This window comes from Schistocerca piceifrons, chromosome 5 (genome assembly GCF_021461385.2).
Source record: "Schistocerca piceifrons isolate TAMUIC-IGC-003096 chromosome 5, iqSchPice1.1, whole genome shotgun sequence".
NCBI classification, from domain to species: Eukaryota; Metazoa; Arthropoda; class Insecta; order Orthoptera; family Acrididae; genus Schistocerca; species Schistocerca piceifrons.
The window spans coordinates 116,966,638-116,993,283 of NC_060142.1; the positions used below are offsets into that span (position 1 = coordinate 116,966,638).

Here is a 26,646-nt window from a genome sequence, read left to right on the forward strand (position 1 = left end):
ACCCTGAATACGCAAGAGTTCCAACATAAGCTGGATTTCTTGATGTAGTAAGTTGGTTTGTTGCTGCAACTGCTGTTGGAAAGGTTGTTGCAGTTGCTGTTCCACAGGTTGCACGAGTTTCACATCCATAATACACTGCTACCTTTCCCCTCATCGCCAATTTTAGTAACTGAAATCAGATATAACCACAAGACACTGGCCGACCAGCTGAGGGCATTGACGGTGAATCACTAAAAAACCATAGGAAGACAACAACAGTGATGGATGAACAATGAAGACAAAACGGCAGAATGACAGGTCTGGAGACTGAACCAAATAAAGAGTCTAGACATAGCAATATCATGAACCAAGCAACACAGAATACAATGAATAGTATGTAATTGCAGTTGGAACATAACTGAGGTCCGTGCCCCTGCACTGATAGCTTTATAATGCAGTCGCTGATACCAATAGTATGGCGTGTGGGATGTGGCCCACACATAGTGCTGAGGCAGTGAAAGCAGCATTCACAAACATTATGAGTGGCACCTAGCACCTGTCATCTAAGTCCATGCATTATGGTGGGCTTTCAAACTCATCATGCTGGGATACCAGAGTATCATGATGAAACTAATTGTCGATAAATTATGATTTTTAATCACCTCAAGACAATTTACTTCCAAAAAGGGAAAGAAAAGTATTCCAATTGCCATAATATTGTCAGATACACCGAAAAAAATATTGAATTTAAAAAAAGCCAGGACCAAGAATTGAACGCAGACCAGCAGACTGGTAGACTAATGTCTTAACTGCTCAACTGTTGACCTCACTCTGCTAGATTCATAGTATGACGTGCTCAAGCTACAGCATGAAAGCACAAAAAAATTAATAACTAAAACATTATTAACTTTTGACGCTGTATTATATTAATAAAAATATTTTATTTTTAGATGATATCTCAGTGAATAAAATACTGAAAATACGACTTCCTGTCATCAATTTTGACCTTGATTTTTTTCAAAAACTAGGGAGTGTCTAGCCGAAATAGGTGTCTTTTCATTTTCAATGTAGGACTTTGCTGCAAAACTAGATCAAAATCAGTGATCCACATGTCAGACCTTCCCATTGTTAGAAGAGACATGAAATGGAATAATCGCATAATGCAAGTAGCATAGTTTGGTTTATTGGTGGGACACTAGGGAAATACAATCAGAGATTGCTTACAAATCACTCGTGTGACCCATCCTAGAATACTGTTCAGGTGTTTGGAACCTTTACCAAACAGGACTAGCATGGGATATTGAATACACATAGAGAAGGGCAGCATGATTGGTCACAGCTCTACAACTAAGTTACAAGAACTGGCTTTAAATGATGACTCTATGAATATACTGCAACCCACTATATATTGCTCCCATAAAGTTCATGAGGACAAGATTAGATTAATTACAGCACGCACAGAGGCGTTTAAACAATCTTTTTCCCACAGTTCATAAGTGAACAGAATGGGGAAAAAGCCCTAATAAAGTTGGGATGTACCCTCAGCCATGTACTTCACATTAGTTTGTGGAGTATAGCTGTAAATGCAAATGTAGATGTAGAGTCCAAAAGTACAGGATGTACATAAATTCGGGGAACACTTTCAATTATTTATTGCACAAGAACCAAGTATTGCACAGATATCATACACATGTCATTTTGAAGAGAAACCATGAAAGTCTTTTTTTCATGAACTGCCACAGCATAATTTGGTAATTTGCTGATAGTCAGCGCTACTCGAAACATGGCGAGTTCAGGTGCGGAGTGAGCTTTCTGTGTGTTGCAGTTCGACAAAAACAAGTGCGCTTCATCTGTTCGACAGATGTTTAGAACCAAATACGGTAAGGAGTGACCAACAAGGAAGGCCATTTACCACTGGCACAACAAATTTGTTACAAAGGGTTGCTTGTGCCCGGCAAAGAGAAGCAGACATCCCAGTGTGAGTGAAGTGAATGTGTAGCACGTATGGAGACATTCATAAGGCGTCCAAAGAAATCGGTGCGTCATGCATCCCGTGAACTCGAAATGGCTTCAATGACAGTGTGGAAAGTCGTGCGACAGCTGTCTACGAAACCATTCAAATTGGAGCTAGTGGAGAAGCTCAATGACGACGACAAAGACAAGCATTTTGAGTTTTGTTCACAGTTGCAACAATTGAATGAGGATGGGGATGGCATTATTAATCACTTAATTTTTTGCGATGAAGCCACTTTTCACACTAATGGGAAAGTGAACAGGCATAATTGTCAAATCTGGGGTACAAACCATCCACACGAATGCACTGAATTTGAACGTGATTCCCAAAAGGTAAATGTTTTTTGTGCCTTGTCACGTCGAAAACTGTACAGGCCATTCTTCCTCGCCAAGAGCACTGCCACTGGATATTCCTACTTGGACATATTGCAGCAATGGCTGATGTCTCAAATGCAATCAGATTCTCCGTTCATCTTTCAGCAGGATGGGGCTCCACCCTATTTTCATTGTGAAGTTTGTGAGTACCTGAACATGGAGCTGCAGCATCGATGGATCAGCTGTGCTACAGATTGGGACAGGTGATTATGAAATGGCCTCCCCAATCACCAGGTCTCACTCCGTCTATTTCTGTGGGGACACATTGAAGATCTGGTGTATATACCGCCTCTACCACGTGATGTAGGAGAACTCTGGGAGAGAATATGGGAAGCAACTGCCACAGCCGATGATGCCATGCTGGGACAGGTATGGCAAGAATTCGATCACCATATCGACATCTGCCGGGTCACTCATGGTTCGCATATCGAATGTTTGTAAAAAAAAAACTTTCAGAGTTTCTCTTCAAAATGCAATATGCATGACATCTGTACAATGTTTAGTTCTTGTGCAATAAATAATTGAAAGTGTTCCCGGACTTTATGTACACCCTATATTTACATTCTACAAGAACTTCCTTACAACAGAAATAAATGTTTCCTTGATAAAACACATGGAAAAAATACTTTCTACATCCAGCACAGTAAAAATTATCCTACACCCAAGAGGAACAGTACATTGTGGTAAAAAGATGTTGTAACAGGTTGCTCTTAGAAATTAAATTCTGATTTCCTTTAACAATTTGAAAAGTGGCACAGACATTGCTGCTCATATAGTACTAATAAATTCACTGAGGTATAACATTTACGAATTAATATTAAAAGGTTTAAGAAAATTCAGGGAATCTTTTGTACAGGCATTCTAGTAATATACGGAGAATATCCACTACCTGAATTTCAGGACAAAACTGAGTAAATGTTTTGCTAAGGTAAAGAAAATAATAACTTTTGCTGGTGTTTGTCATATAATAATTTACTCCAGTATTTATCTGGCTGACATTATGTACTTTTAAAATAATGTAAAACTATTTCATGTTACTTTATTGTAAAGTATATACCCATAATATTATATGAAAATATGCACTGATCATGACATTTTTCTACATACAAACTGACATGCCCTATATACAGTACTGTACCTGTGCATAAAAATTAATAAAAGGAAACCAGCAAAGTACGTACCTACATAAATAAAGGTTTGAGAACAGACCACCTGCAATATGAAATGGTTAAAAAGACACATTAAACGCTTTTTTTGTATCAAGCTCTCACTCCTCTTTTGTGGAACATGATGTGTAAATGAGTGACTCCCCCCGACCTCTTTGTATGACTGTTACTCATAACTATACTGTAGTATCAGTTACCGATGATTACATAGTTCTATTTGTTTTGTCTTCTCTCTTATCATTTGAAAACTCTCTTATAGTGTAAAAGGTTGATTCAGTCTTGCAATGAAAGAAAAGTTTTATATCAGTTCTAAAATTCAGGGAAAAATAAAGTCAACATCACTGTCACTGTACCAAGGCTTTTTTTTCCTTATAAATATTTGTACATCATGTGAGTACAAAAGTAAAAAAGAAAAAGAAAAGGAAAAAGAAACAGGAATAAAAGTCTCATTATTAAGTACACACATACATTTTTAATCAAATGCAATTTGCATCAAACATTGAAACACTTTTTAATGTGGCAGTTTATCTGACAGGCTTAACTGACAGAGAAATCAGTTCTGTACCAGATCTGGGAGATTAATGGAGCATTCAAAGATAATTTTCTTAAAATTATTTTATTACAACACCTACACATGGAACTTCTGAGTCTTTTTCAATACTGATACACTAAAAATATCTTAAGTGTCAAGCCTTCTGGAAAAACAAGATGATTACTTCCATTGCAGGTTACATAAAAATACAGCACAACAAATTTCAAACAAAGTGAAATTTTGGTTATAAATGCAAAATAACTGGCACATTCTTGTCACTATAATGAAATACAATTTCTGTCATGTGATACAGTTCTCATAATTACTGTTTCTGCTGCCAGTTTTATTGATATAATATTTGGCATACATTGAGGGATAAAATTAATTGTTACTAGCGAAATCAGAAGTTCATGAATTGCGTTTTCTCAATTATTAACTCCTGTCCTTTTCACCATATGATTAAGTTGAACAACAGCACTGTCAGCCAATGTGTGGCATATTATTGTGCTGTATCCAGCAAGCTGTAATACTGAGGTATGACGGATGGTTAAAAGTCTCTAACCTTTTACCATAATGTTTTTGTAACAAATTCTGTAGGCATATAGAAAATTAAGTAGAAATGAAGTCTGTCCCTGTACTGACAGAAAGGCAAGATCATGGCCTATGAGGAAAACTAAAAAGAGGCTGGAATACAATGGCATGGTACACCTCTTTGAATCCAAGTCTGCAAATTCTAAGCAGTCATTCAGATCAATTTAGTACAGTGATTTAAAGACATTACTTTAAATGAACCTCTTCACTATTGTAAGATATTGTCATGAACACCATTCAACACAGTCATATTTCATCTCCTAGATTCCACTTTTGGTGAAGTGTAACAAAAATAATAATGGCAATATAAATTGTCACATATTTCATTAGCATCCAAAATTAACAAAATTGAGTATATATTCTATGCAAAGCTGTTGAGGCCATAAAGAGAAGTAGCAAAGAAACCACCATAATACATTATAGCATATCAACACATACAATCAAACACTCCAGTGAGCTAAGTAATTCGTTTCCCAGACCTCAAAGAGACCTTCTAGTTTGCACTGATGTGTTCTGCAATAAAGAAGAGTGTATTATGTCTGGGAGTTTTAATAGAATGTGTGAAAATACCCGAGCATAAAACCAGCAAATTCTGGTTACAGTTGTCTGTAAAACGGAGAACTTAGAATTGTAGATGAAACCTGATTTAACAGATTGTAAAATGATTAATGGAATATTTATAACAAGTGTCACTCTAGGTTTGCCTTTTACTGTACCTATGATCCTTTGAAATCATTTGGCCTAAATAACTTGCAACAGACTTCAAACAAGAATTGTGTAATTATCGTGCTTTTGCAGGTTTGATTTTGTCAACCAAAACAATGGTGTTTTTGTCTTCCTGTGGCTATTTTCAAAAATAGTATTTGATTAGGATGGTTTATAAGCTGCTTGGGGATTGGAACTCACTCCACCTTACGTGAGAGATCACAGCTTCTTCAATGGTGGTATCTCATTCAGTTTTTACTGTCACCTATGTCCTGGACTTAAGATGTGAATGGCAATATTTTGTAATAAGTCAACAAAGATGATAACTGTGTGAAAAAAAAAAAAATACCTTCCTCTTCCACATTAAGGGAAAACTGTTTTTCAGAATTCAGTCTGAATTAAAACTTTAAGATTACTACGATACATGAAGGTTGGCCGATACTTATCTTCGGGAAGTGAAACTCCAAATATTTTCGATAGAAACGAAACTAGAAAAGAACTACACCTAGCTTTAGGTACTTTTATACTCTGGAAACAAGCATATTTTTCCTAAGTTGTTTCTGTTAGCAAGTACTTGAATTTTCAATTCATAAATGTAAGTATTGGCCAGACAATCTGTGTCACTGCCACTTTACAGTTTTCACGTTTTAATTATCCTTTTGATACACTTTATGGAATTGTTTCGGTCACCCAAAATTGTTTTAAACACAATAACGATGTCAAACCTGTGTGCATAATTACTGCACACTTGGAAAAAGTTTTTTGCAGAAGTGTACTGTATAAAGCCTTTGTAGAGTCTACACATATTAGTCACACACATTAAAAAAACTGTTGTAAGACAATATGCTCCTCGAACAAGAAATAAAAGTTCAAATTTTGAAAGAAATAGCAGATGGAGTTAGTAAATGACACCGGTGTATTAAGCAGAAAGATTGTCCAAAATGTATTTTTAAGAAGACATATAAAACTGATTTGCAGAAAAAACACAGGGTTGCACTAACAATAAGTACTGTAAAGATAAGGTGTACTTGATTTACATATGATGCAGCATTATTAGCTGTAGCTGAGACGATAATGAATAGGTTCCCAGAATGAGATTTTCACTCTGCAGCAGAATGTGTGCCGTTATGAAACTTCCTGGCAGATCAAAACTGTATGACCAACTGAGTCTCGAACTCAGGACCTTTGCCTTTCGGGGGCAAGTGCTCAAGTTTCATGAATAGGTTGGTGAGAAAGTATGGTAAGCATCTAATCATAACAATGATAAGATCATAATGACAACCTTTAACAAGTTTTGACAGTGACAGAATATATATGGATTTAACAGTTTACTCTCGTGGCAAAGAAGCTGAAAAAATTTGATAAATAAATAGTCTCTTGGCAAAAATAAGGAATGATGGAAAGCTCCAAGGATGTGATGACACATCTGGCTACTGGCTGGCTGGCAGTGCCCTCATTTGGAAATTTCCCAGAAACATATATTACTGGCCCGGGGACAGATATTACTGATTGTGAGAGGGAAAAAGCTCATTATTTCAAATACTATATTGGTTTGCTGCAAAGCCTGAACATCAATACTCTTAAAAAGTATTTCACTCCCCAGCAAGAATGTTCTTCAGTATGTCCCATTCTTTGTTCACAATCTTGCAAGCTATTTCACCAGGGATCTGCCAGATATCTTCCAATCAGGCATCATCGAAGCCATGTACGAGATGTTAGTGACGTGGGTAGCTGATGTCAGTCTACAATGCTTCACCTGATGATGTCTGGCAGTTACTCAGATGAAATATCATATGTGATAGCAAATAATAACCGGCTGTAATCCCAGAGTATCAGCGAGTATTCAGTGCATCAGAAAAAAGTTCAAGATACATGAATGTTCCTCTCTGCAAGAACAATCATGCCATATGTGAAAGACTTAACAGCTGTTCTGCTAAAACTAATTTCCTACACAGCTCATTTCTGTCTGAGTTGTTCTCCAAAAGCAAACAGAAAAGTCATGTGAGTTTGTGTGTAGACAAATTTTCATTTTTTCTGAAGACTTGAGTAAGTGAACATATATATGAAAATTAATAATGCCACTGACTGTTAATTTCATTCTATCTACACAAAAAAAATCTGCCCTCCACCTGCCCATCGCCTTTCCCTGCTCCCACTTCAGTACTACACTTCTATGTTGTCAGTGCACCTACACAGTGCTTTCCTCTTCTCTACTTCTCTATTCTCCTCTCTGCCCTGCCTTTCCCTCTCCACAGCACGGCCTCATGATGTTGCACTCAGCAGCCAATCCTGTCCCCACAATCTCCCAACAAATTCTCACCCCTATCCTGCTATCTCTCCCTCTCCCAACCCCACACCTCTTCCTTACCCCCACTACCGACCCCAGTTAGATTTCTGCTCCCTTCAGGTGCAGTCGTAACCTGGCATTAACACTCAGAGGCAGTGGTAGTGTGTGAGTTGTTGTGTGAATGTGTGAGAGTTTTCTATTTCTGAAAAAGTACCTTGCACAGGAGCTGAAATATTTTTAGCATTGCTTTCATTCAGCACCTCCCCCATGTGGTGAAAAGCAAACTATTTTCCTCATATTACTGTTATCACATCCTGGACTTTCCGTTGTTTAAAACAAAATGAATAGGTTTCCACAAAGTCCTAGAGAAACATAATTCTTCAACTCTCACGTGAACAGCTTTGGAAGTAATGGACCATTTATCATACCGGTACCTTTTAGTCATAATCTACACACTTCAGTTACCAGAAAAAACATCTCATGGGTATTGTAAGCTTTAGTTATCACCAAGAATCATTGTGCAGCTTCTTCTGATGGTATAGTTACGATTTTACATACATCCTGCAAGTTATTTTGCCTGTTTCTCTCAATGGAAACAGAAGTAAACAACTAAACTCATTGTGCCAAATGAAATCTCTCCCATTGTCACAATATGCTCCACTAATACCATTAATGCAAGTAATCATCTTATTTGTCTTTTAGCAATTACACAGGTGTCCAACAGAACACAATGTGCTAACACTTAGTGATTAAGAATTAATCTACAGTTGTTTTCACTCAAGTGAAATTGAACAGAACTTAAAATTGCTGATATGCACTTTCATAATTTACATCACATGGAATGAAATCCTCCCCTCCTCTCTCTCTCTCTCTCTCTCACTCACTCACTCACAGACACACACACACATATATATGCACACTACTTCTCAACTTACTGAAACAAGTTTCTAGGCACTGAATGACCTTTTTCTAAAGGTACAACAACACCTGCAAAAAAGAGAATGTTCAATAACTTAACAGAGCTGAGATGTAGTGAGCTGTTTTATGCAGTACGTAACACATAATTCACTAGACATTGCCCAGAAGTTCTTTACGTATTTACATTACAATGGAATAACACCTGAATCAGTATACAACAACATGACCAGTGTTGAACAGCCTATATTAAAATACACTACAAAGACACTGAAAAGATATCATGTTCTAGAGATAGGAACTGATCACTGGAAATGATAGAGCAATAAAAATTACAAAAAAATTTACATTAGTAATGTAGTCCCATATTAGGAATAAATACTATTAACAAACAAACTGAAAATTTTTATGAACTAACATAAATACTGACAGTAACACTGGCTAAAATCAGACCTGGGGGACACTGATATAGATCCACCAGACCAGCCTTTAATAACTCTTCACTCCTTTTCGGAAACACGTAATGTGTACACTACCATGGTGTTCACACATCCTATAACCATTATCACTTAATAGAATACGATAACTCACAAACACACAGGACTACACTTCTGCAGTGAAAAGGCCACCTCACTGGATCAAATAGGAATGAAGAGTGAATTTTATTATGTAAGACATCACCAATATCAGTGTATATGTCACTTCCATAACAGTCACTTATTTGTCAGTTGCTTCTGGAAGCCACACACGGACTGACATCTTTGGTTCTAACTGCAAAAGATACCATGAAAAAAATCATGTCAGTCTGTCACAAGCTGAGCAAAGGTTTGTTTGTCATACGCACCACTTGCAATTCACTCATTACATTAACCTAAACCTATTCTTATTTTTACACTCAGTCCAGTGTGACAGCAGTCATATTTTTTACTAACATCTACTTATGTTAAAATGCTCACAGCCAGTTTAGAAGCACTGCCTTTGATGATGTGTCTAGAAATGGGCAGTTTTCCAGACTTTGTGCAGTACATAAAATACACTGGGAACAATTCTCCTATCAGTCTCTATTGCAGTAATTGGTTATAATCACAGATTAGATGCCATCCGTGGGAACAGGTAATCACTCATCCAAGAGTCAAAACCTGCAGCTTCGTGTTAAATTCACAGTTCAAATTTCAATTCCTGTGCAACCAGGTCACACAAAGGCACAACCTATAATTTTATAATTCAATTTTTGTATCACCTGGCATAATTCACAATGTTTTTAGTATGTCTGTGTGGGAAACTACTTGTGGCAAAGTATATACCTAAAATAGGCTTTCATCAAAGTTCAATTCCCAACAGACCACTAAGAGAAGCTACTACTGTCCTCCTCGGTCAACACTGCGTGGTGCGAGTCGTAGGAGATGATACGATCCAGCCGTTGACGCCGTTACCGCCATTTCCGTTGGCGTGGAAGTCTTCGCGTAGTGGGGTGGCCGGATCATCTTCAGCCTTCTCCACATCCATGCGGTGCTGTCTTAGTTCACAACCCTCAGGACTGTGGTAGAATGACACCTTTGCAAATGATTCTGAGACATCAGGGAGCAGCATGTATACGAGATCTACAAATGCAGGACGTTCATTTGGACTGTACTCCCAACACAGTCGCATAAGTTCATAAAGTTTGTCAGGGCAGTTTTCAGGGCGTTCCATCACCCCTCCGTCAATAACGTAACGTAAAACTTGATCATTTGAAAGTCCCTGGAAATGAGAAATACATTTTTAGAATATAACTCTTTAAAGTACACCTTAACTTAATTGAAATATTGGAGCTGTAGGACTAGAGAAAACTTGGTCATTCGAGATGAAGCATACATTGAGGTTAGTGAAGGAAATTCCTTTAAAAATGGAATCATCCCAGCATTTCTCTTAAGTGATTTATGGAAACTGAGGAAAACTAAAACCAGATGGCCAGATCAGGATGTCTTAACCACAGTAGTACCTCGCTCAGTTTTTGGAATTGACTAATATGAATCTCATAGTTTAAAACTCATCTGTCAATATTGAGAAGTCCAATACCATGAAAATACACAATAAAACTGAAAGGCATATCAAAGACTGGCATTTAAATCTTAATTGTCTACAAACAATGGATAACCTTGAAGCCAACATGAGTAAAGAAAAGGAAGAGACATGTATTTCACTCCACAGAGAGAATTAAGATATGTGCAAGTTATGATATTAGTTATAATTCAAAATGGAAGCCAGTAATTTGCAACCCATCTGCCTTTAACACACTTAAGAAGGAACAGACAGAAATATGATGTTCCTGTACACTTAATGTGGTTACAAAGAAAACTGAATGAAGAATCACAGAATATCTTGTTAGTGTTAAAAGGAAATCCTCTATGAACATCTAATACCAGTACAATAAAAGAATGGCTAACTAGAACGTTTATTTTCTGCCAAGAGGACACTCAGGGATTTTGATGTTGAGTTTCAGATTATTTCTCACAGTATGCTACCCAATACACAATGGTGACCCAAAACATGATGTTGAATTCCCACAACAAGACTCCTGGCATGTGCCTTGGTAAGACAACTATATAAACTGAAGAGAGACGAATGGTAGGCTGAAAATGCCTTTTCATTAATAAACGCCTACCTTGTAATCTGTAATTTGTGTGGCATTCCACCTTTCCTAGAACCGTACATTTCCTTCCTTTCAAATGAATAATACTATTTAGCAAAACTTCTCAGAATGATAAAAAAATATTAAAGCAGTACATGTGGCTAATGTAGTGGTCTTCAGTCCTGAGACTGGTTTGATACATGTGGCTAATACAACTTGTAAAACATGAAAAAAGAACTTTATTTGGGCCTCATGAATGGTTGCAATTAAGATAACATAAGGTCTGCTGTACAGAGAAAACACAATTATGAATTGTAGTATGAAATATATAGACAGCACAGAGGGGTGTACGGGACCCTTGCATGCAACCTATGGCAGCACAGTAAAGTCTGGAAAGCATAGAGCATCTGGGTTAAAGCACTGCAGACTCATGGCCAATCTGAGTTCTGTTTATTCAGCTGGAGTGTGCAGGGAAGAAGTTGATTAAATGTCAAGTAGCTTTGTGGAAGTTGCTGAAGAAGAGCAGTACTACGTCACCTAATGACTCAGCTGCCTGCTCAGCACGGCCATGTGGATTTCACTCCTTGTGCAACGGCCATGAACCTGCAGTGTGTGCAGGCTTTCTTTATTCCCCCTACGCCTCCCACTGCACTGTGGGGTAGCAAACTGGCACGTTTTCTTAGATGCACGGAAGGGCAACACAGCTGTGAGGTCACACGAGGTGAGCACTCACCCGCATGAAAGTGAGTGAGGGAACTGCCCACAGAGCGAGGTCAAATTTCCCAAAAGCACTCACTCAGCCTGTTCACACAGATGTACTGCTCTGGACTGGATGGTAGTTCAGAATTTAAAGTGAATAGAGAAGAAACTTGAACTAATGACAAAGAAATGCACCTTCAGATTTACAGCAACCATCACCTGAAGACTGAATATATCATATATTGTGTTATTCAATTTGGACTGCCATGATGAAATGAAAAATTTATGCGCAGTATACAAGAAATGTGACATCCTTATTGATTAATAATTTCAAATGACAAGAAGGGGTTAATAGCAACAACAACAACAACAACTACAAAAGATAACATGAAGGAAATAATTGTAATAATAATGAAGGGGTAGATGATTCAATGGAATTTAAAAAACATAAGTAGATCTTGTGAAGCAGTATAAGTGTCCAGTTGTACGGAAGAGGTAACATACAGCCTACAAGTGAAAACATAATGGAGATACTTTGAAAATGAACAGTCAGATTGGTGAAACTGTTCAGCTTGCTTACCTGGTAGGGTTGGGAAGCAAGTGTGGCCATTTCCCACAGTACTACACCGTAGCTCCAGACATCAGAACTACTGGTAAAAACACCATCTTTCAAGCTTTCTGGTGCCATCCACCGTACTGGTAGAAGTCCTTTGGATCCTGTAATAGATACATGTTTCTTATTCCTTTCCTTTTCTTAACAAACAAAGTTCTAATCATGTAAGCACAGTTTCAAAAAAGGTACTTATTGCCCTTTTTTCTGTAACTACAGGCTGTAGTGTTCAATGATGACTTCCTTAGTGATATATGGTTTCTAGTAATTACATAGAATTCAGTACTATTATAAATGATTAGAAAAAATGGTCTCGATTACAAAAATCAGATGCCATTTCTAACCTCTAATCCCTGCTTAAAGCCTGAGGCCCTTCCCAGAACCTCTCCCCTGAATCCATTTCCCTCCCCACTCCTATGACACGCTGCCCACCCACCTTTGTGGATTTTCACAAATCTAACAATCCTGGACATCCCAGTGAGACTGGTTATTGTGCCCCCACTGAAGGAATGTCAGCCCTCATTGACCAACACCTCCAACCAATTGCCTGTAATCTAGCCTCCCACATCAAAGATACCAGCCACTTCCTTCACCGATTCCCCATCAACTCCACCCCTTCACTTCCTGGATCCCTACTCATCACTGTGGATGTCACCTTCCTATTCAGCAACATCCCCCATTACCATGGCCTTACCGCTATTGAATACATTTCCCAACATGCTTCGGGCCCCAAACCTCATTCCTCGTACACTTTACTAACTTTATCCTAACTCCCAACTACAACTCATTTGAAAGGAAGGTATACAAACAAATCCGCATCACAGCCGTGGGTAACCACATGGCACCCTCCTATGTAAACCTGTTTAGGGGCCATCTAGAGGAGACCTTCCTAGCCTTCCAAAATTCCAAACCCCTTGTAGTGTGGTTCAGGTTCACTGACAATATCTTCATGATCAGAACTCAGAGCCAAGACATCCTATCTTCATTCTTTTCAGCTTTAACACCTGCTCCCCACTTCACCTGGTCTTCCTGAATCCAGCATGTCATCTCCTTGGATGTTGACCTCCTCTCTGATGGTTCCACCCACATTTGTGTCCACATTAAACCCACCAACAACCAACAGTACCTGCATTTCCACACCAAAAAATCCCTCCCATACAGCCTGACCACCTGAGGACAGCATATCTGCAGAGACAAGAACACCCTTGCCCAGTATGCTGAGAGCATCACCAAGGCTTTCACAGACAGGCACTATCCTAAAGACCTAGTCTACAAACAGATCTCCCTTGCCATTTCCCCTAACACCCCCAAGAACCAGCCACCAAAGAGTGCCCCCTTCATCACCCAGTACCACCCCAAACAAAAATTTTAAACATGTCAAAGCTTTAATTACCTGTCGTCACACCCAAAAATGAGGGGCATCCTACCCAAGATCCTTCCCATTCTTTCTAAAGAGGTATTCCATTGCCCATCCAACCTGTACTACATCTAGCCCATCCCAAGTCCTTACCACAAGGACCTACCGTATTTACTCGAATCTAAGCCGCACTCGAATCTAAGCCGCACCTGAAAAATGAGACTCGAAATCAAGGAAAAAAAAAAATTCTCAAATCTAAGCCACACCTGAAATTTGAGAGTCGAAATTCAAGGGGAGAGAAAAGTTTTAGGCCGAAACAAAGTTGGTCCATTGTAATATGAGACACAATTTAGATCGAATGAATGATGATACAGCTACAGTAGTTTGGTTGGAGTTGTAAGCTTAGCAGTTAAGCTTTACCAGGTAACCATTGCCATGAGTCAGGTGCTCCGTCCTTATTTATACGGGTACCCTTCCTTTTTCACGTGCTTTGTCTGGTTTGAATTGATTGCTTATTTTTCTTTGATCTGATAAGCGCCATTTTCTTTGTTATAGGTGTTTACGTCACTCTAAGCTGAAAATTCATTTCTGTACTGTGTCATGCATTGTTTGTCACATTCTGATAGTGCGTGTTTACGGCCTGTTGCCTCTCGCGGCACGGCTTGCTTTTGTGCGCGCTACCACCGCTTACAGCGAGAACCAAATAATAGACTCCATATAATAGAAGATGTTCTGAACGAGAGTTTAGCGAAAAATTTTCTCCGTTTGAAAATCTTTGTAGGTGCCTCTTTAGTACATTACATTCCGCACAGAAATTAGAGTCATCTTAGATTTAAAAATCTAGTCAATTGCTTTGCTTCATTTCTGACTGTATCACTATTAGGCATAAGAATAATACGAATATAAACATGACATGATATGTATATTCTTCCGTGTTTGCTGTTGTCTCACTCTAGTTTCGTAGTTTATCAGGCAGACAGGATTTAAATGAGATAGCAGCAAACACGAAACAATACATGACAAAATGTTTATTTTCGTATTATTCTTATGGTGAAGAGAATACTGCATGTGATTCACAATTCATAAAAGTTCCTATTGGCAACCATCTCTTCTCACAGGTAGGAAAAAATTCAGAATGTAGAGTTGGCCATATTGACGAGTAGAGTTGCCCATATTGACAAACATCCCAAACAGTCTTGCCAGTCGGATTTTCGTAGTACATTAAAATGCTGCTACATTCGAAGATGAACGATACGTAATTTGTATTTACTTCGTTGGATAATGTATGAAAATGCAGTGGTCGAGACTCGGGGCGGAGAAAAAAGCTCGTCTTCCACCTTTTTTTAAATTTATTTACTGGTGCAGAGGATTTGGTGCTAGTATTTATCTTTGTGCCTACAAAGCATGCCGTGTAGCGCTACATATATTCGACGGCAGAAGTTAGTTGTGGCGGCACCCACCAACATTTTTCAGAAGTTCCACTTGCTTTGCACTCGATTCTAAGCCGCAGGCGGTTTTTTGGATTGCAAAAACCGGAAAAAAAGTGCGGCTTAGATTCGAGTAAATACGGTATGTAATACCCAGATGCAAGACGTGCCTAATCTATCCACCCAGCACTTCCTATTCTAGTACTGTCACAAGCTTATCATACCCATCAGCGGCCGGGTTACTCGTGAAAGCAGCCAGTTTATACACCAGCTCTGCTGCAATCATTGTGCAGCTTTTTATATTGGTATGACCACCAACCAGCTGTCCACCAGGACTGCCAAACTGAGGCCAAGAGCAAAGTAGACTACACTGTGGAACAACATGCAGCTGAACATAACATACTTGATTTCAATGACTGCTTCACTACCCGAGCCATCTGGATCCTTCCTTTCACCACTAGCTTCTTTGACTGCACAAATGAGAGTTATCCTTATGACACATTCTCCCCTCCCAAAATTATATCGGCCTGAACCAACAGTAACATAATGTTCCCACACCCTCCACCCAACATTATCCACCCCCTCTGTCCTATCAGCTCCTCTCCTCTCCATTCTTGTCTCGCACCATCTCTGTGTGTTGTCCTCTGCCAGTGTGTCTGCCCATCTTTTCCATTCTTCTCCTTTTTCACTCCCTGTTCCCCCATTCCAATAACCAACTCCCTGCCCCTCAGCCTCCTGATGCCATGCCTGTTGGCAGTCTACTTCCTATACGCTTAACCAGACAGCACTCTTCTCTCCCTCCACCCACGCAGTGCTATATTCCCTTTTCCCGCCTCCTCCAGATTGCTGTTTCCAATCTACAGGACAGCTGCATTCCAGTTTGAGCTGCTGGATATGGCAGTCATGTGTGCATGAGGTGTGCTTGCTTTTGTGTGTGTGTTTCCTCTTCTGATGAAGGCTTGGGCTGAAAGCTAACTTGTATATGTCTTTTAGTCATCCCAGTCTGCAACTTTCTCTTTATGGGAAGCAACAATCTATCTTTTCCTTATATTATAGGCAATCATTTCTAATTTAGAATAGTATTTACAATTCCAGGAGTTGCAGTATGTCTCATTGTGCTGCCATAATGTTAAGCCAATAAGCATTAACAATACTGCCTGTTGTTTCAGTAATCCGGTACTTGGCTGCAGAATTTTATGCATTCCTCTGTCGACAGAATAGGAACTGGAATGTATTCTTCCCTCCTAGTCCCAGGTTCAGCTTACTGTATTGCTTGTCCACACTTCAATTTCTTTCAACGAACATTCACAACAATAATGTCACTGTCTATGATGTCCTTCATTGTTACCTTTAATCAGTATACCCATATAACTGCTTTCCTCTTGCATGCGTCCACCATGTCACATCCTTCACAAATATACCACAGAACACACACTTTAAAGTGAAGGAATCGGCATGTGTACTTCCACATCTACACACTGCAGTACCACTGGGAAGTGCATGGTGTCTGGTACTTGAAAATGTACCACTTACTAGGACATATACCTGTTCCATTGGAGTATGCAGTAAAGATTACCTAAATGCCTCTGTGAAAGATACAGTTCGTCAAATCTTGTGAAACATGAAGCATTGCCAGTACTTGGATGGGTACACCACACACTGGTGGCTGCTTTCCCTTTGCCTTTACATCAAAGAGGAGGAGGGGTGGTTGCATAAAGTACCTGATCACCAGACTTTGCACCGATGACCTGGATTAAATTCCAGACCTCTCCACAGTGTCTCATGAACTGAGGGTATGTGACACATCATCATCATGATCCAACACAATCATGACACCACACACACACACACACACACACACACACACACTACAGTCACCTAAACTTACCACAGACACTCAAACGCACAACTCTCATACTTTGTGGAAGAAAGGTGCCAGTGTTTGTGAAGGATAGGAAATACCTCTCCATACATCTCCATGAGGCTCTTTGTGAAACAAAGGTGCCAGTGTTTGTGAAGGATAGGAAATACCTCTCCATACCTCTCCATGAGGCTCTCCTGTAGGCCAAACAAATATGACCATTCATGTTGCCCTTCTCTGTGTATGTTCAATGTCCTCTGCACTCTTTAGTTCAGGTCACACACACACACACACACCTGAGCAATACTCTGGGATGAGCTAGACAATTGTTTTGTCAGCAATCTCCTTTGTAGTCTGACTGCAGTTTCCCAGCATCCTACCAATGAACCAAAGTCTGCAACCTGCATTACCTACAACACAGCTTATGTCATAATTCTATACTGTATCGCTACAAGTTGTATCACTCAAGTATTTGTGTGAGTTCATTGATTACAGTTGCTGTTGTAATCAATGATACTGACAATTTAAAGCAAGTTGCCAGAATTTGCAATGTTTTGAAACTTTTACAAGATCTGCCTGAATATTTCTACATCATTTTTTAGACAATGCTTTGATTATAGATAGTTGCATCTTCAGCAAAAGTCATGTTACTATTAACCCTTTTGCTGCTATGGACATGCGTACATGTCCTGCAATGCCAATCCCCATGTGCTGTGGATGTGTATTCACATGCTGGATGTGTATTCACATGCCACTTGGGTTTTTCTACGGTGCTACTGACGTGTGTATGCATCTTGAGCTGCCGATCTTTCACGTTTCTAACACATAATTAAAGAAAACCTAACAATTTAATTTCACAGAATGGGCATATGATTACTCAAACTGAACAGCTCAATTTTCTAGGTGTTCAGATAGACAGTAAACTGTCGTGGAAAGCCCACGTTCAGGATCTTGTTCAAAGGCTTGTTGCCATTTTTACTATTTGAACAGTTTCTGAAGTAAGTGATCGTTCAACACGAAAATTAGTCTACTTTGCTTATTTTCATTCGCTTATGTCATATGGTTTTATATTTTGGGGTAACTCTTCCCATTCTAAAAGAATATTTTGGTTCAGAAATGGGCTGTTCGGGCAATAAGTGATGTTAAGTTTGCGAACCTCTTGTCGACCACTGTTCACTAGCCTGGGTATTTTGACATTGGCCTCTCAATATATATATTCTTTAGTGTCATTTCTTGTTAACAATATCAGCTTATTCCCAAGAATAAGCAGCTTTCACCCAGTTAATACTTGGCAGAAATCCAACCTCCACTTGGCTCGGACTTCCTTAACTCTTGTGCAGAAAGGTGTGCAGTATACTGCCGCATCCATTTTCAATAAGCTACCACAAGAATTCAAAAATATTAGCAGTAATCCACGCACTTTCATATCGAAACTGAAGAGTTTCTTCAATGGTCACTCCTTCTATTCTGTTGAGGAGTTCCTGGAAAAATTAAAGCTCATTCTTATGTTATATTGTTGACTGTGTTTACTGAAACTTATGGCTTGACATGATTGTGCTTTTGTTAATGTGTGTCAGTATGGTACTGAGTCAAATACTTTTCAGAAGTCAAGAAATACTGCACCTAGGTGACTGCCTTGATGACAGCTTTCAGTAAGTCATGTGGTAAAAGTGCAAGTTAGGACTCACATGACGGATGCTTTCATAATCTGTGCTGGCTGACATGGAGGAGTTCATTCCATTTGAGATACCTTATTACATTTTACATAGTGTTGTCCGCAGCACTAAGGATCTTATGGGGGAACAGAGTGAGCTGAGTTTCACAATATCTCTGTTTGCCAAATCCATGTTGGTTTTTATAGGGGAGATTTTTGTTCTCTGAAAGCATCATAATATGCGAGCACAGAACATGTTCCGTAATTCTACATCAGATTTACACCGATGATATAGGCCTATAATTATGTGTGTATGTCTTACGGCCCTTCATGAAAATGGGAATGACCTGCATTTTTTTCCAGTCACTAGCTACTCTTCATTGCTACCGCAGTCTATGATAAACTGCTGCTAGAAGGGAGCAAGTTCTTTTGCATAATCTTTGTAGAATCTTAGAGATATCTCTTCTGGTCCTGATGCTTTTCCAGCACAAAGCAATTGTAATTGCTTTTCTATTCTGTGATCGGTTATTTCAATATCTGCCATTTTGATAGTTATACAATGATTGAAATGAGGGACGATGATGAGGGACCATGTTATGATCTTCTGCAGTTATGTGTATCTGTCCTACAACTCTTCCTGAAAAAGGGAATGATCTGTTCGTTTTTAACTGTCTCTTTGGAAGACGTAATTCAGTATTTCAGTGATGCTACAAATAGTCAGTTTTGCCTGCACCCCACGTGCACTGAATCAGTGAATCTGAAAGGAACTGAGAATGGGCTCCATTCAAATACAATGTCTGGATTAATCAAACCTATTCTCATGCACATAAATTTCATTCACCGCTGATAAGTATGCATCCAGATCTTTAGATATCACAACAGTTGTTAACAAATTTTTATGTTGACCTGTAACAGTCAAATTAAATTAATTGCTGCATGCTACAACCCCTTGTGTCTAAGTGCTGTATTTTCCATTCTGGTAAATAATGGAGTCTTTTAAAGTGTCACGATAACAACTCACAAGATTATAAGATCCCCACAACTCTGAAACTGGTTGCACCGGGGTGGAAAAGGAAAAGCTCCTGTCAGTGGCCACCACCAGCTGATGAGTCTACAGTGGTTTGGAAGCTAGCTAATTGATTATTAAATAGTTTAAATAGTTTTGAAACATAAAGTGGCCAGTTGCAGTTCACACATAGTACTTCCACTTTTTCAATAATAACTGCAGTGTTTTGTGCCCAGAATGGAAAAGATATTTGAAAGTCAGTTTGAAAGTCAGATTGAAAATCAATTGTAGCAATACTTAAATAATGCATAATCAACACATCAAAAATAGATGTTATAGAATCCACAGGTGTTTGTGTTTAAGGCATTTGGAGACAATGGCCGGATGGACAGAAAAATAAATCAACAGAAGAATATAAAAGCAGTGGAGTGCTTCTGAAAACTAAATATTGTTTTCAAAACAAACATTTTAATGTGTTTGAAACAGAAGGTGTACAGTCTGTGCGTACCACAAAAACTGAGTTGTGGCAATGAGGCACAGACTTTGAATGTGAAAATCATTCAAAAACTACGGGTTGCTGAATCATTAATGAGGTGGTATATGCTAGGTATGAGTACGAGAGACATCAAATCAGACTAATTGAATAGGTACAGATGAGAGTGGAAAACTTAATTATGAATGCAACTAAAATTAATTCAAGGTAGACTTGTCCTGCAATTTGATGGTAGCGGACAAAGGACGTTATTTGATGGATTTCTATAGATAAGATATAATAACACAATAGATGATAAACAGATGGTACTAAAAAAATACAGGAGCAAACAAAAATATATACAGTTCTGAAGCATGTTTTACAGAGGATTATCCAGCAGTGGTTTTCATATGGATGATGATGAGTATAATGATGATGATCTACATCTGCATCTACACACATACTCCACAAGCCATGATACAGTGCATGGTGGAGGGGACCCTGTACCACAGTTGGTAATTTCCTTTCCTATCCTAATCACAAAAAGAGTGAGGGAAAAATGACTGACTGTATGCCTTCGTATAAACCCCAATTTCTCTCATATTTGTGGTCCTCATGCGAAATGTTGGTTGGCAGTAGTGGATTCATTCTGCAGTCAGTTTGAAAAGCTGACTGTTTAAATTTTCTCAACAGTGTTCCTTGAAAAGAAAGCCACTTTCATTCCAGGCATTCCTATCTGAGTTGCTGCAACATCTCTGTAATACTTGCATGTTACCTAAACACACTGCTGACAAATCTTGTAGCCCACCTCTGAACTGCTTCAATGCCTTCCTCTAATCTGAACCTGGTGCAGATCCCAAACACTCGAGCAGCACTCAAAAATGGGTTGCACTAGTGACCTGTATATGATCTCCTTTACAAATGATACACACTTTCCTAAAATTCTCCCAGTAAACCAAGATCAACATTCACCTTCTCTACTAATATCCTTACACGCTCGTTCCATTTCATATCGCTTTGTAACGTTACACCTAGATATTTAATCAACTTGACTGTGTAAAACAGCACACTACTACATCATAGGTTTGTTTTTCCAACTCATCTGCATTTTTCTATATTTAGAGCTAGCTTCCATTCATCACATCAACTAGAAATTTTGTGTAAGTCATATTGTATCCTTTTACAGTCAATCAACAACGACACCTTTCCATGCACCATAGCCTCATTAGCAAACAGCCGCAGACTGCTACCTGCCCTATCCTCCAGATTATTTACGTAAATAGAGGATAACAGCGGTCCTATTACGCATCCATGGGGCACTCCTAACGATACCCATGTCTCTGACGTCGTCAAGAACAATGTACTGGGTTCTATTACTTAAAAAGTCTTGGAGCCACTAAATACACTCCTGGAAATGGAAAAAAGAACACATTGACACCGGTGTGTCAGACCCACCATACTTGCTCCGGACACTGCGAGAGGGCTGTACAAGCAATGATCACACGCATGGCAAAGTGGACACACCAGGAACCGCGGTGTTGGGCGTCGAATGGCGCTAGCGGCGCAGCATTTGTGCACCGCCGCCGTCAGTGTCAGCCAGTTTGCCGTGGCATACGGAGCTCCATCGCAGTCTTTAACACTGGTAGCATGCCGCGACAGCGTGGACGTGAACCGTATGTGCAGTTGACGGACTTTGAGCGAGGGCGTATAGTGGGCATGCGGGAGGCCGGGTGGACGTACCGCCGAATTGCTCAACACGTGGGGCGTGAGGTCTCCACAGTACATCGATGTTGTCGCCAGTGGTCGGCGGAAGGTGCACGTGCCCGTCGACCTGGGACCGGACCGCAGCGACGCACGGATGCACGCCAAGAACGTAGGATCCTACGCAGTGCCGTAGGGGACTGCACCGCCACTTCCCAGCAAATTAGGGACACTGTTGCTCCTGGGGTATCGGCGAGGACCATTCGCAACCGTCTCCATGAAGCTGGGCTACGTTCCCGCACACCGTTAGGCCGTCTTCCGCTCACGCCCCAACATCGTGCAGCCCGCCTCCAGTGGTGTCGCGACAGGCGTGAATGGAGGGACGAATGGAGACGTGTCGTCTTCAGCGATGAGAGTCGCTTCTGCCTTGGTGCCAATGATGGTCGTATGCGTGTTTGGCGCCGTGCAGGTGAGCGCCACAATCAGGACTGCATACGACCGAGGCACACAGGGCCAACACCCGGCTTCATGGTGTGGGGAGCGATCTCCTACACTGGCCGTACACCACTGGTGATCGTCGAGGGGACACTGAATAGTGCACGGTACATCCAAACCGTCATCGAATGCATCGTTCTACCATTCCTAGACCGGCAAGGGAACTTGCTGTTCCAACAGGACAATGCACGTCCGCATGTATCCCGTGCCACCCAACGTGCTCTAGAAGGTGTAAGTCAACTACCCTGGCCAGCAAGATCTCCGGATCTGTCCCCCATTGAGCATGTTTGGGACTGGATGAAGTGTCGTCTCACGCGGTCTGCACGTCCAGCACGAACGCTGGTCCAACTGAGGCGCCAGGTGGAAATGGCATGGCAAGCCGTTCCACAGGACTACATCCAGCATCTCTACGATCGTCTCCATGTGAGAATAGCAGCCTGCATTGCTGCGAAAGGTGGATATACACTGTACTAGTGCCGACATTGTGCATGCTCTGTTGCCTGTGTCTATGTGCCTGTGGTTCTGTCAGTGTGATCATGTGATGTATCTGACCCCAGGAATGTGTCAATAAAGTTTCCCCTTCCTGGGACAATGAATTCACGGTGTTCTTATTTCAATTTCCAGGAGTGTATATCTGGAAACCTATTCTGTACACTCATACCTTTGTTAACAGTCTGCAGTCAGGCACCATATGTCAAAATGCATTTCGAAAATCTAAGAATATGGAATCCGCATGTTGCCCTTCATCCATACTTCACAGGACATCATGTGAGAACAGAGCAAAATGAATTTTGTGCGAGCAATACTTCCCAAAACCTTGCTTATTCATGGACAGAAGTTTTTCCATCTCAAGGAAATTTATTATATTCAGACTGTGAATATGTTCAAGAACTATGCTGCAAATCAATGTAGGGATACTGGTTCATAATTTTTTTTTAATACAGGAGTCACCTGTGCTTTATTCCAGTCACTTGGGGGCTTGGGCTGAGTGAGAGATTCACGATAAATACAAGCTAAGTAATGGGCCAATGCCGTAGAGTACTCTTTGTAACACTGAACTAGGATTCCACAGGACCTGGTGACTTATCTGCTTGCAACTCCTTCTGTTGTTTCTCTACACCAGTGATGTTTATTACTATGTCCTCCATATGGGAGTCTGTGCAATGGTCAAATGATGGTATGTTTGCATGGTTTTTCTGTATGAACGATTCCTAAATGCAAAATTTAAAACTTCAGCTTTCCTTTTGCTATCTTCTACTGGCACACCAGACTGATCAACGAATGACTGGATAGGAGACTTAGCATTGCTTAGTGACATTACACAGGATCAGAATTTTCTTGGGTTCTTGGCAAGATCTTCTGCTATGATGATGATGATGATGATGATGATGGCAGAAACAAGGCAATCTGTGCTTATGTTCCTTTGTCAGCAAAAGGAAATTTTAAATGAGAACTAGAACATACATTTTATATATATTGTCAAAAAAAATGACTAAATGTATACTTCCTTCTCATGATCCACTACACAAAAATGAATATGATACTACATAAGTGTGATCCAAAACTGCAGTATATTTATACTCTGAATACTACACATACCTTTTCGATAATAATCAGTCTCGTAGATGTCCCTTGTCATTCCAAAGTCACCAATTTTTACAGTGAGATCCTCTGCAACCATACAGTTACGGGCTGCGAGATCACGATGCACAAACTTCTTTGCTGAGAGATATGCCATACCATCAGCTATTTCTATTGCCATTTGTAATATGCGCTGAAAATGAAATGTTAAGAAAAACTAAATAATGCATTTTAACATATTTTATTTTAAACTAATACAAAATAAATTTTTAGCTGAACACAAAATTATTAGTACTGCCTTATAGTAATACAAATAGCCAGGGTGTCCAGGAGAAATGGTCAATATTTAAGGGTGTGACAGGAACAATCACTCGAAGCAAAAAATTCTAATAAACATGGGCACAAAAATGCGTAACTTCCTCATCTTCGCTATTGTAAAACACCTCTCTTCTATTGAACAAGAACTAATCCTCCTGGGACTGCCTGTACAGCCTTAAACATTTCAAGAATTCTCATCAAAATCCTAAATTTTTGTATAAAAATAATCTTTATTTAACCTGTACTAATTAGTAGCCACATCAAGATAGAAAACTCGTCATTTAATGTGAACTGTGAGGAGAGCTACAGGGTCTTTCAGCCTGGGGCACCAGTTATTGCAGGCCAGTGGACTACATCAGCTTCTAGCCCACTCATGATGGAAATATACTGGATCAAATGGCAACAATTACACATGACCATTTTGGGATGTCCACGTTGAAATTGGTATCAGTTCCATGAGACAGTTATACCAACAATAGTTACCAAAGTGCAAAGTGCAACTAAAACAAGTACAGAGATCTATATGTTCATCAAACTGATAAAGAGGTGCAGTGCCATATCTCCAAGAGGAACTTAAACCACTGAGCTCTGGGCAGGAGCATGAAAAGGAGCTGTGGCTCAAATTTAGAAGAATAGCTGACCAAACGCCGGGTACATACATTGATCAGCCAGAACATTGAGATCACCTGCTTGCTAGCCAGTACATATAGCCACCTTTGGCACAGATAACAGTGATGGTGCGTCATGGCATGGAAGCAATGAAGCCTTGGTAGGTTGCTGGAGGGAGTTGGTATCACATCTGCACACACAAATCACCTAATTCCCACAAATTCCAGGGAGATGATGATAAGCTCTGATGCCACATTCAGTTACACCCCGCATGTGTTTGGCTGGGTTCAGATCTGGCGAGCTGGGGGCCAGCACATCAATTGGAACTTGCCATTGAGTTTTTGAACCACACCATCAGACTACTGGCCTTGTGAAATGGTGCATTATCTAGCTGAAATATGCAACTCCCGTTGAGACACATATTCGTCAAGAAGGGGTGTTCACGGTCTACCACCAGTGTACGATACTCCTTGGCCGTTATGGTGCCTTGCATGAGTTCCACTGAACTCACAGGTGTCCACACGAATGTTCCCCAATCTCTGCCACTGCGCCAATGTACAGTGCCGACTGTCATGTGCCCATTTCAGTTGTAGTTACCAATGTCATGGTGTTAACATTGGCACAAGCATGGGTTGTATGCTGCAAAGGCACATTGTTAGGGGTGTTCAGTGCACTGTGTGTTCAAACACACTTGTGCTATGCCCAGCATTAAAGTCCGATGTTAGTTCCACCTCAGTTCGCCACCTGTCCTGTTTTACCAGTCTGTCCAGCTTATGATATCTGACACCCATAATGAAGAGTGACTGCCCAACCCCATGACATGTGGATGAGGTTCCATCTTGGTTTCACCATGTGTCATAGACACTCATCACAGCATTCCTCAAATATCCAACAAGTCATGTAATTTCTGAAATGCTCATACCGAGCCTCCGGGACATCACAATCTGCCCTTGGTCAAACTCAGATACATTGTGCACCTTCCCCATTCTCCACACAGACAGCACTCTCACTCATACTACATGCACAGGGGCATGTATCTGACTAGCAGTCATTCCACGCCAGGTAATGCTTGCTATTGCCTGGAAGGGTTTATATCAATAATAGGTTGGTGGTCATAATGCTCTGACTAATCAGTGCAAGTACCTAGCAGAACAGCTTGTCACAGAAAGGATTCTTCATCCTATAGTATCTCTGTAAAGAAACTTCTAGAGAAGCATCACCTTCTGTACAATGGGTATGAAAAACAGTATAGAGTTATGCATCCACTACATTTGGCTATCAAAAGGGATATTTATGAAGCCCTCAATGCCTTACATAGCAGAATCTTACCAAAAGATCTCTCACAAAATCCAAAGATATTCTGCCCTTACAGAAACGCAGTCACCTACAGCAAAGTTTATGTCCAGACACTCAGGGATAAGAGAGAAAACGAAATTGAGGGTCGTCATGCAAAATCAGAAATGCTGAATTAGGTTTTGAAATGGTCTTTTAAAAAGAAAAGTTCATGAACATTGCTCACTTTCATTTTAGCTCCACCGCAAAGCTGAATGCTGTAGGTATTAATGTCAGTGGAGTTGTGAAACAGCTGAAATCACTGAACTTGAATGAGGCAATGAGGCCTGATTCTGCACAGACTTTTGAGCAGATTTAGCCCCTGTTTCAACGATGGTATACTGAAGGTA

At 40.1% G+C, this 26,646-nt stretch overlaps 1 protein-coding gene across 1 annotated transcript in view; it reads right to left on the bottom strand.

Annotated features, from left to right (window-relative positions):
* Positions 1-3,982: 3,982 nt before the first annotated feature.
* The window catches only part of LOC124798781 (insulin receptor-like), a 124,689-nt gene continuing 102,025 nt past the window's right edge, over positions 3,983-26,646 (bottom strand). Inside the window, exons 18-20 of the mRNA XM_047262311.1 lie at positions 24,056-24,230; positions 12,454-12,590; positions 3,983-10,303 (exon numbers count right to left, since the gene is read on the bottom strand). Coding sequence (XP_047118267.1) covers positions 9,938-10,303; positions 12,454-12,590; positions 24,056-24,230 — 678 coding nt within the window. The 3' untranslated portion in view covers positions 3,983-9,937. The remainder of the gene's footprint in view (positions 10,304-12,453; positions 12,591-24,055; positions 24,231-26,646) is intronic.